The sequence below is a fragment of the Convolutriloba macropyga genome, unplaced genomic scaffold (assembly GCF_964194025.1).
Source record: "Convolutriloba macropyga unplaced genomic scaffold, txConMacr16.3 SCAFFOLD_232, whole genome shotgun sequence".
Classification (NCBI taxonomy): Eukaryota; Metazoa; Xenacoelomorpha; order Acoela; family Convolutidae; genus Convolutriloba; species Convolutriloba macropyga.
The window spans coordinates 29,929-41,898 of NW_027449513.1; the positions used below are offsets into that span (position 1 = coordinate 29,929).

At 55.7% G+C, this 11,970-nt stretch overlaps 1 protein-coding gene across 1 annotated transcript; it reads left to right on the forward strand.

The window, feature by feature from the left end:
* Nucleotides 1-1,246: 1,246 nt before the first annotated feature.
* LOC142355096 (uncharacterized) lies at nucleotides 1,247-2,592 on the forward strand. Its single transcript, XM_075407373.1, has 2 exons — nucleotides 1,247-1,523; nucleotides 2,307-2,592. Exons 1-2 carry the CDS (start codon nucleotides 1,318-1,320, stop codon nucleotides 2,425-2,427), a joined length of 327 nt encoding a protein of 108 aa, XP_075263488.1. The 5' UTR covers nucleotides 1,247-1,317; the 3' UTR covers nucleotides 2,428-2,592.
* Nucleotides 2,593-11,970: the final 9,378 nt, after the last annotated feature.

Sequence of the window (11,970 nt, forward strand, 5' to 3'; positions counted from 1 at the left end):
ACAGGCCCAGAGTCCAGCGGGGGGTGGGACGCTGTTGGCCGCTACGCCGCGTACCGATGTAAAGGCTCTGCCGTGACGGCTCGGCTTGGACTTCCCCTCCTGCCCCGGACCATGGCCTTTTCTCCTGACGACTTGCGCGTTACATGTGGCAGGTCTCCCCCCGCCATGACTGCCGGGAGTCGTTGCGAAATGCGACACTCACTACGAACCAAAACTGCAGATGAAGCTAAGGGGGGAACGCAACCTGCACTGTTGACCTCTGGCTGATACTAGTATTCTCTCGGAAAGGTCAGCTGATTGAGACTCGCAGCGTGTCCGGGAATTCACTATTGCCTGCACCCCTGACGATAGGACATTCCGATCTCTCCCACACATGCACTCGCGCAAGCTCGCCGGGTGGTGCGGGTGCCTGTGTACCTACTTAGGGTACGTACGTACGAGTACACGTAGGGCGCGCTGCACGTACGTAGCTAGGAGCTCCTGGTAGGAGCCTCCTGGTAGGGAGATAGTAGGTAGGAGATAGTAGGTATGAGATACAGATATTGCAGATACGAGTACGAGAACGGAAGGGGGCCCATATATATATGGGGTGCTGCTTTTCACGACGGGCACGCCCGGCCGCGGCCGGCTACAATAGCGGGTAGCCGGGTAGCCGGGCGTCATGTTGGGCAGTGAGGGCTCCTGGCCCTACGGCAAGGCTGGTGTGAGGAGCATGGCTGGAGCCTCTCTCTCTCTCTAGAGATGAGCGTGGGGATGTAGTAGGTATCGCTACGTACTAGGTACTACCTGGCAGTTGGCACAGGACTGCTACAGTACAAGACCATCATTGACAGCAAGGTAGGTAGGTAGTAGGTACCCAGTACCCTACCTGCTGGACCGATATTATGTATACCTCACCGAAACCGACCCAGGCAGGAACCTGACCGTACGGGTAGGTTCCTGGGTATCCTACTAGATCCGGGTTTGGAATATTCGCCTCAGATAAGCCGTGGTCCTTTTACTCCTTATTAGTCCTGAGCTACATCCAGACATCAGCCGTATATTGGTATTCTTATTATGAGGCGGGTATATATGATATCGTAATACTTACACCGCTGTAGGAGATACTCGAACTCGGACCCCCTGCAGCTCGTGAGTCGTGTGGGGCCCTGTTGGGCTGCAACTAGTACGAGTACAGTAGCGCATAGAATATAGATAGGGGGAAGCCTCGCACGGCCTCCGTTGTGAAGTCTCGGGCAAGCAACAAAGTTTCGATAGGGTCCACGCACCTGGACCTGTGGTCATAACTGCCACTCATTCCTTCCTCCTAACGTCACGATGGCGGCTCGTGGAGCTGGGCTGAAGCTAACGCGGCGGTTGCTGTCGAGCGGCGGCCGTACGACCTCCGGCCCGGTCAGGGGGAGCGGACCTCCGAATGGGTTCTTTGGAGAGGGTGTGCAAGAAGGAAGGAACGGTTTCCTGTACGGGGAGACCCCACCGCCTCCTGGCCAGGCCCGCAAGTGGGAAAGCTGGGAAGCTCCACTGTACGGCCCCCACTCACTTTCAGACAGCCACTGCTTTCTGGCGGCCACTTCTGGATAGATGTGTAGCTCCTGCTATCCCTTTTGCACCACGCCTGTGTGATTGTCTATCGCCGCCCTGTCGGTGGGTACACATGCGAACACAAGGGTGGCTGCCCTGCCTGTGGTAGACCCCGACCATGATTGACTTGATGGCTGATTGCATCAATTCTTCCCTCTTGCCGCATTAGCAAGTTGGAACTCGGTAGGCCGGAAACCCTAGCCTGGTTGGAGCCTTCACAGGGGGGGTGTTGGCGGACCCGATATCCTCTGCGGCTCCTCTGTCTGCATACGTGCCCATCCCCGAACTTCTGCTACACCCGACCGGATGGACACGAACACCTGCAGCTTCATGCCATCTCGGTTACATTACGCGGGTCATGGATTGCGACACTGCCGCTCAGTCTTCTGCGGTTGCATTCGCAGCGCTTCTCGGGACCTGCAGCCACCTGCCCATACCGTCCTTGCTGCCTCTTTGTTTTCTTTCTGCAGCTTCCTCAGTTTCGGTACACCTGAGCTCTGCCGGGTTACCTTAGGCCACTAGGTTTTCATCTGACGGTGTCGGTCGCCCGGCACAAACAGCAGCCCTGCGGTACACACCCGCTTGTTTTTGGTCTCGCAGCCGACCCAAATCCGATGGGCACGCAGGGGCAGGACCGGGACCAGCAAACCGCATATTAGCCACTTGTTATGCGGCCGACTGCATCTCTTGCGTGACCCCCGCTGCTGCGTCCCTGTGGTGTGCAGGTACTTGTCAGGACTCCTCACAGTTGCCATTCTCGGCGTTGGCCTGCCGGCCAGGCCGGATTCCCGCTTGGAAACCTGGGCCCATGAAGAAGCGCTTCGGAGAGAGGGGGGTTCAAAGTGACGGACGCTGATTGACTCAAGCAATGCGCCTTGCGGTCGCGCTGAAGCGTCGATCTGATGGGGTTTCGCTGTGCAGATATTGGAAGAGCTGCCTGAGCGACCGACCACTCACGTCCGACGAGGTCCCACCGGACTCGCAGAATTTCCCTAAGATGTACACAACACATACACACACACACAAAGTCTTTTAAAATTGTCGCTTTCCATTGAAGCCGAGTGCCGTCAGTCATTGGATCGCATGGAGACGCACTTGAGAAATATTGGCGTTTCCTTTGCACATCGCATGTGCTTCCTGACATGTTTCCAGTTTGCTGTGTTGGGATCTTTGCTTGGGTGCGTTAATTTTTTGGGGAGCAGGAAGGGGGGGACCCGACCACAGGTTCCAGAAATGAGGAGCCAAAGACAACTCTGAACACCAGGCCCCTCAGCGCGGGGGTCCTCCACATCTTCTTCCATCATGAAACCGCAGCTGACTCCCCCACACCACCGGGTGGTGGTCACCAACACCCGCTGCGTTGTCAGGCCCATGGCGACAAACACTGGCAGATGATCAGCCCTCCGGTCATTAATTTCACCGCCTCACAGTCCGGATCTGTCTCCTCCCGTGTCATTTCACCACTCTGCCGGCAACGGCCTCAACGCCGTCGAATCGATCAGTGTTCCTGCTCGGATGGAACTCAGTTTGGTCTCTTGCCCTATCCTGACTTTGACACATTTCCAAGACTGCTCATGCCGCAGTGACTCCAAGCCTGAATGGCAGGGCAGGGTGTGATTTCCAACGGGCTCATACTCGCAGCCAGAGATGCAAGAGACACCAACTTGTTGGGTACCCTCTGCTCTAGCTAGAGGCACTGTCTCACAGCATTCTGTTGGGCCCAAACAACTGAATGACCGGCCAGGCCACCGGCCCATCAGGAATTAATGGAATCGTACGAGCGCGTGACACGCACCGCATCAGATCATTTTTTTCATTCGCATGATCGACATGGATGTGTACGTACACTTAGTGTATCCTTGTAGGGTAGGGTACCCTACCAAGCCCAGAAGATTAGGTATAGATAGCTAGTCGTTCGTAGGTACCCCAACTACTGGCTAGCTACATAGCGACAAGTGTACTGCATGTACTGCATGTACTGCATGACACTGGTACTACGATGAGGCTAACTAAATTTCTCCTGGTTTTACCTGGTTTTACTTACCCTACTAGGTACCTACTGTTTGGCCGGCTGGGCGATGTCCGCCATATAGCCCGTACTTCTACCTAGTCCCTTTGGCTGTAATCAACCTTTCACTTCTACCTAGAACTGTACGTACGTTGGTAGGTATATATCCTTTAACACGAACATATATATGTACTACTAGGATACCCGAGCTAGTTCCTGGCTCGTACGGGCCCATCTGCTCAGTCCACCCAGGCAGGCAAGAGCTCAGTCTGCCGCATGTGTCGAAGATCTCGCGCAACGAGCTGAATTATCTTGTCTCTGGAAGCAGCCTGGGATTGTGGGCCGAGCAGATCGTGACGATAGCATCACGTCACAATTCTATCTCCCTCCGTTGTCGGGCTGTGTACACCACTGTCTCGGCCGTTACGTCAAAGTCAGCGCCAAAGCAAGAAGAGCCGCATCACATATAGCCGGAGCCCGGATTGCAGCGAGTACTAGTAGCAAGAACGTCACGTACCATACACCAGCGGACGGCAGACATGGCTCGAAACCCGCCGTCGACGCCTCAGTGGCTGTTCGGCCGCCAAGCTGTATGCCCCCTCACAGCAGATACATGCAAGCTTGCTAACATGCTTTCCCATTTTCGCTGTCATCCGACAATATACTGGCCAGCTCCTCAGAGGGCAATACCACAGAGTACACTGTGACTGTGCCCTACAGCTTCCACTTGCTCGAGCTTCCGAGTATGTATTGTCCTTCCTTTCCACTTCAGCAGCCTGGTGGGGAATTCAGAACAATCTCGAACCGAGATTGATGGGGAGGGACAATGCATGCTTCTTTCACGCCAGATTACGAGCACAGCCTTGCAGAAACAAAACTGTGAACCCAGGTGCAAGTGAGTAAATGTCCTGAGTGCATCGAACTGAGCAGGATCACGTCCCGGGCTCCAAGGAGGTGGCAATTTGGAGGGAGGTTGTCAACCGGGTGAGTCGCCTGCTGTACGGCTATTCAAATTTGGGTCGTGTCAAACATTGTATGAAGTGTCTACAGGTCCAGAGTGCTCTGCCAGACTGATAAAAGATCAGACGGGAGAGTTTCAGGGTATTTTTTTTTATAGAAAGACAGGACGGGGGACTGCGGCAGTGTCAAAGCGGCCGTTTTCTTGCTCTGATTGTGTCTGTTGCCCTTGGCAAGCAAAGGAGATCCAGCTCGCCGGTGGGATCCCCAAAGTCATGGGCGCTCAGCCACCAGACTTGGCATTCACAGTAGAGGACGCTGTGAGAGCGCATGTGCGCTCCCTCCGCCCCTGGGCTTCAGTGATGACACTGGGTGACACTGGGCTTCAGTGTTTTGCCTGTAGCTGCGAGCGGTCTTCAACACTGTTGCGATTTTGCCACGCTGCCATCTTCTCCTCTCGCCCACTGCTCTGACTGTGGACTGCTGGGCCTTTGTCGTGGATCGCTACGCGCAGGATTCTTCGGTGACCAAGCAGCTGCTCAAGGCGAGTGCTGCTTTCCTGTCTGTGTGACTCTGACGTGCCGCTGACGCTTCAAGAAAGCGGAGGGGAGCTGTTTCTTTTCCCCCTCATAAGTTTGATATTTCGCGATGCGTGGCCATGGGAGCTGCTTTCGAATCACCCATCAGGACTGTTCCACGCCTAGTGCAGTAAGCTCTACTGACTCCGGTGTTTGGACGCACCGGCCGGCCACGGCAGGCAGAGCAAGTGAAGAAGATGACCGAGGCGCACTCGAAAACGGAGCGTAGTCATGAGAAGAAACGCATGGTGAGGGCGGCTGTGACCAGCGCGCCAATCTGACTGTGTTGGCCACCCCTTAGAGGCGTGTCATCTAACGAGCAGCACTTGGCCTGCAGATGCGCAAGCTGAAGAAACTCGAGTCTCAGGTGCTGGCTCAAAAGGTGAGACAGATCCCACGGCTCTGTGCCGCTGGAGGTCGTTGTTGTTACTGCTCAAGGTGTTGACGGTCACCCTCGCTGATTGACCATGCCTGCAGGGGATAAACCAAGCCATGGCCGAGCAGCTGCGGGCTGTCACAGGCGCCACGCACAATCCCTACACCATTATGTGTTCCGAGGCTCTGAATGACAGGGAAATGTCCCTCAAACAAGTCGCTCACATGGACAGCTTGGCAACCCAAGGGGATTTCTCCAGAAGATGGGGACAGAAGTGACGGCCAGGAGAGAGCAGTCGTGCTGCAGCTTTGCCAACACACATAAGCACGGTGGCCGCACAGCCAGACAGACCCAAGGCTGTTGTTGTCCACAATGATGCCTGCAAGGTATCAATGCTGGCTCGCATGTTCTGTCTGCTCTAACCGGGCGCTCGGGCGCGGCTCAAGGATAGGCCGGCTGTGCACTCGACGCCCGTTGGAAGGTGCTGATGCACAGAGAGGGTCGCGCACTCATTTGCTTTTGAGGTAGCGAACAAGATGTGAATAACGACACAAAACCTCCTGATCAATTGTTCACCCGTGGTGGCAACACCATGTGGCGGCCTGGATTTTCCGCTGCTTCTCATGCCAACTGTCAGAGTCACGGTGGTCAATGCCGGGGGGGGGGGGGGGGGGTATCGAGTTCGTTGACGATGCGGATATAATACATGCTCCTGTTCGGTCTGGTCTGGTGCGTTGAAAATTGTGTCCCTGTCCTCAGTAGCTGACCTGTCTGTCTGTGTACGAGTAGCCGGTGATAGGTGATAGGTTGAAAACGGTGTGTTGCCGGTTTTACAGTCGGGGCCCCCACATGCACCGCCGCCCCCGGTCGAGTCACCGTTGATCAATAGCATACAGATTCGCGCCCGCTGGACGTTCAGCAGATGCTCTTGTGGCAAGCCCCTCAGTTCCTTGGTGAGGCCTCTCAACTCCTTCCTCGTTGCCTTCAAAGCCCTGGCGTCCACCCCATCTGCACTGCCCTCCTGTTCCGCCCAGGAGTTGGCCGGGGTTGGCTCTCTGTATGAAGCGCCCTAACTTGACTGCAGCACGATGTGACAACTGACAACGTGGACAGCACACCTAGAGAGAGAGAACTACTTACACCTGTAAGTCCATTTTAAGGACATCAGAAGCTTAAGCTTCACATATAGCCCCCATGGACAGCACACCTACAGCTAAAGATGGACCAGTATATTTGTACTGTAGAGAGAGAGAGAGAGAGAGAGAGAGAGAGACTATCTCTGTATTCGTACCCTAGGTAGGTACTGTACGTATAGAGTATTTATTGAAAATCACCGCGTGCATACTGGGCATACTCGGGGTGATCGGTATGTTTACACTGTACTAGCTAGTTACTATACGAGGGGTCGGCCATGTAGTGCCACGAACTTGCTTCCCCACGGCCCACTTCCCCCCCCCCCCCCCCCCCCCCAAATTTGTCCAAATCGGGTGATCCAAATTGATCTGGAACCGTCCAGGAATTCTCTTTCAGAAACAATTTTATACGGGTGATTTTGGACAGTTTGGACACGCCAATTCGTCCAAATTATGTCCAAATTTTGTCCAATATGTCCATGAGTGTACGAGCAACCCGGTGAAAGGTTTATTACATCCGTGGGGTTAGCCAGGCAGGAGGTAGGGTAGGAGGCTACCTCTCCAGCGATACTCGTACAGATGTTACGACTTTCACGCGTCGATGCGCTTTCAGGGGTGTCACCCCTACCCCCTATGGTAATTCGTACGGTACCCTACCTACTGTAGTCTGTACTCTGTAGGCAGGAGGGCTGTAGTGCTATAGGTATCCTGCGCTGAGTGCGGCCTATATATCCATAGGCCTACTTGGTCTCTCGGACATCATACGTGCCCCTAGGGAGACCTTCGTACGATTACGAGTACGTGCAGACCCCTACTCACCTAGCTAATACCTACAGCTCTGGCTCTCTAGAGAGTGCGCCAGGTGGACGAGGTAATTACCATGGTTGGGCCGATATCGGTCTAGCGGCCCGATATCGGTCCGATGTCCGATCCGATATCGACCCGATTCGATATCGGCGAGGCCCGGATTTCTCCGATACCGATGTACAACAGACCCCCTCCAATGAACCCGTACTGTTCAGGGATATCTGTCTAGGGGCCGGTTGTCATGCACCCTCCAATTGTTCACGTTCCTCTAGGGCCTTATCCCGACGTCGCATGCGCACAGCTAGGACGGCAACAGGTTCGCAGTTGATCACAGCACTTAGAAAGCATTAGCACTTCGGCGCCGACTAAAATTCGCAGTGACTCTCGTGCTTTTGCGTAGCCATGGCCGACCAGCCTCCCATATGGAAACGTACAGGTAGCACGGCTACGGACGGCCGCAATGGCCGTGTAGAACCACAGGAACCGCCCAGCCGCCGTTGAACCACGGTCCAGTGTCGATCCGAGAGCCAGCCGCCGTGCCTCCTCTGTAGGAGCCGCGCCCAGAACTCCGAGCTCACTGCTGGACTTGGAGATCGAGCGGAGAAAATCAATGCAGGAGGCCAGTGCATGTTCCGATGAGGAGCTAAGTGATGATGTCATTGATATGGACTTCGACGGTGAGAGAACGATGAAGTGCCCTTCAATGATTTAAGCCCATGAGTTGGCAACAAATTCTAGCACATAATATGAAGGAGGGGGGAGACATACCGCGGGCCTCTTGCTACTTTCATGTGTAATGCAACGATATATAGCTACACCTGGCGCCCGCCGACTGCCGCCTAGTACTAGTTCGTAGTCCATCTACCCTAGGCTCCGACCACTCCCCATGCACCCACTGCCCACACCACGGCCCACCCCGCAGCCCTTGGCCCTTGGATTGGCCCTTGGACTGCCACCGCCCCCCACCCCACAGCTGCCCACTCGGCTACCGCAGGGTATATTGGAGCTGAGAACCAGAGGGAACTGAGGGTATTATCAGGTGTGGGAAGGTCACCGACATTGGCCGAATTGGCCGATGTTCCGATATCGTTCAAATTCCGATACGATATATATCGGCCGATATCGGCGATACGATATCGGTGACCCTAAAACCCACATCGGCCGAACCCTGGTACTTACATACGAAACATGCAGCCTCACAGCTATAGTAGGTAGGGTACTCGTACGAGTAAGGATACTATCGATAGACATCGAGAGAGCGCAAGCTACCGGTAGGTAGGTAGCTAGAGGGTGCCCTAGTCCCTACAAAGTACAATCATCTCGTAATGATGACGTATTATAAATAATCCTTTTAAATTGTACTTATCCTACTGCAATAGTAGTACTGTACGAGTAGGATACACACATTTTTACAAAACCAAGAGTTATGCTCCCTACTGGCTACTAGCTACCTAGGGCCCTGCCTTTGATCTCCTCAAAAGGATAGGTCTTTCGTCTATAGTCACAAGGTCCAGTCACAGCTCACCCGTCAGTGGGTACAGTGAGGGACTGAGGGCATCCATACATACGGCATACCTGACACATACGAAATATCCCCTACTATTATACGTCATACCAGGAACCATACGCTGTTCTCGGGACCTCACCGTACGGGGCGTACATACTACATACGGTGCAGCCTTGTAACCAGGATACGCGGTGTCCGAAAGTGTTGGGATGTCCGGTCACAGCGAACGGCAGAGTCGCGAAACGTCTAGTCTCTAGACGGCAGCATGGATGCCCTTACACACGAGTAGAGTCAGCAAGAGAAATAATCTGAATATCTCGTCAAGGCTGCCCCTCCACAAGCGGGACTTGAGGTATTGAGCGGGAAACCGTGTGCACAATGTCCGCATGCGGGGAATCTCACCTCGACCCAGAGGAAATTGGCAGGCCGAGTCCACGGCGGTGAAGCGAAGTCGTATCCCGCCCTAGCTTCTCGGAAGATCCGGACTAACCCAGGGAAAATCATCGCTTAACGACCTCATTGACCGCGCGGGTGGTTCCAGACAATCATGGGTTGTCGGCCGTCCAAGATGGTGGGGCCAACGACCTCCTCGGAAGCTCCAATCAACGGTCTGAGCGGTGGCACTGCTGTAGAATCGCCCAGCTCTTCCGAACCCACGGCCGAGGCGGCGCAGTATCCGATGCCGTACCCACAAGGTTCGGCCCACATATCAGCCCCACCGGCCGCGTCACTCCAATCAGCAGAGAAGGCTCACGAGCTGTCACCAACAGAACCGGCAGCGTCTTCACCCTCGGTTTCCTCGTCGAAACCCAGCATAACGTGGATAGACAGGCCTAAACTGAGTCCTCAGAGCTGGCTTGACAGCCCAAGAGACTCAGCTGATGCAGATGGGCCCCGAACGCCAGTTTTGAAGTTCCATGAGCCACCAGTTCCGGTATGCCTTTGCCCAGAGGCGTCTTGCCAGCCTGCTTGGCACTAGCGTCAGACTCGGATTCTGCACGCTCCTCAACCCTCACAGTGGGCCTCGTTCCCCTAGCAGAGCCCTCCTACTCCTAGAATTCTTCAGGGTCTGGCCTTGTGTGCGACGATACACTGCTTTGCTGTTGCAGGAAACGGGGGCGTCGATTATGGGTCACAATCGGAAGCCTCGAGCCCCGGACACAAGCAACAAGACAGGATGAGCGATGAAGATGCCAGGACCCGTAGCCAAACACAGGTTTGTCCTCGCAGAACGTACTGCTATGCAGTATGACCAGGTGTGCTTCCATCCATGACTGACAGCGTGCTGACTCTTGGTATGGCATTGCAGCAGCGAAGGTCTTCGTCTGATGACGTCCCAAAGGCCGGTTGGATCAATGCTTTGTCCTTCAGGAGACCCAAACCATCGGTACAGGGCCCTCTCCTCCTGCCTGACGATCCGGCTCAGAGGTTCTGCTGGGCCCACCACCCCCTTGAACACCCGTCAGCGCCTGGGCCACCCCTCAGCTGCCTCGGCTGAGTCCCGTTAATGCTTTCACCAGGGCCACTCCGGTTCGAGTGACGAACCGAGCATGCGGTTTGTGCGTCGGAGCTTGGACCTCACTTTGATTGGACGCAAGTCACAGGTGCTCAGCTCTTAGCCACCGAGTTGCCATGTGCGAGCCGCTGTGCTGTCGAACCAACCATTAGTGTGACGTATAGTGACTGACAGTTTCACCCCCCTGGCCCGCCCCGCCCCGCCCCGCGCCCCGGCCCGAAAAACACGTGTCATGTTCTCTTGGAGCAGGGGGGATCTGACGACTCTATGCAACGTCCAAACCATCTTGTCCTGCCTGATTACCTCCGGCATTCCGAGGACAACACGCAGCCGCGGCACACGGTGCGATTCCTCTACCGCGACGCCCTGATGGCCTTCCGCACTCTTCCTGTGTACGAGGAGCTCAAGGCCTCCACGTATGTGGACGTCGAGTACGACTGCGTGGACGAAGAGATGTGGAGCTCGCTCGCCGTGGTGTCGTGGAGATGGCACAGCCCTCCGCCGAAGGCTGACAGCAGCGGCTTCTCAACCATGTCGTCGACGCAGCTGGACCACCTCACGTCCATTGTCGGGTCCCTGCCGCAGCAGATTCTGTATGTCTGGATCGACTACTCGTGCGTGCCCCAGACGCAGGGCCCCTGCATGAGCGAGATCATCCGGAGCCGCCTGTACTACGCCAAGGCCGGGAAAATGTTGGTCCTGCCGGCGCTGGTCAAGCTTCCGGAGAGCAACAGCCTGCAGCCGCTGATCTGGGAAGCAAAGGAGACGGTCAGCAAACTGTCCGGGAGCGAGGCGATGTATTTCCCAGCGGAGATTAAGGCCGTCACTCGGGCGCTCTCCAGGCAGGGGACGAACCCGGTCCTGGCGTACAGGGACTACTTCTCCAGGGCCTGGACGCTTGCAGAGCGCATGGCTCGCGGGTTTCGGCAGGAGAAGCTGAAGGACTGGATGCCTCTAGAGCTTTGGATCAGCGTCGTGGCTGGGATCATGTGGGCCACGCTGCGAGGAGAGCAGGTGGACAACTTCCCTTGGGACATGCTCCCGTCTGCGCAGAGCATGCTGATGCGCACGTGCCTGGACAGACTGCGGCAATGGGCAAAGGCTGCGCAGCCGGATCCGCGGCGAATGTCCCGGACGACGGCTGTGCTGTTCCTGGAAGCGTACCGCAGCTGGGAGGCGCCGCTGACGCTTGTGAGCCCACGCCCCTGTGGCTTCGGACATACATCACCAAACAGGCCATGGTGCAGTACATCGCATCCGATTGGCGAGACACCATCTGGGCAATCTATGGCTTCTTCGATGGGACGACCCGGAAGTACGAAGACACTGCTGAGGTCGTTCAGATGATGTGCTTGATCTGCGACGTCGACTTTGCAGCGACTCAGTGGTGCCTGCAGGGCAAGATCACGGAATCCAGCCTTCCGGGGGGCGGCCAGAGCATTGCGTCCGCAGTGGAAGCGGTCCGCAAGCAGAAACCCTCCTGATTACGAGAAAGCCACGGGCCTTC

Excerpts from the sequence above, each read along its gene's own strand:
- LOC142355096 (XM_075407373.1), top strand. The coding sequence starts at position 1,318 with ATGGCGGCTCGTGGAGCTGGGCTGAAGCTAACGCGGCGGTTGCTGTCG. Across the intron at positions 1,524-2,306 it reads GAAAGCTGGGAAGCTCCACT|GTACTTGTCAGGACTCCTCA; the intron begins GTACGGCCCCCA and ends TGTGGTGTGCAG.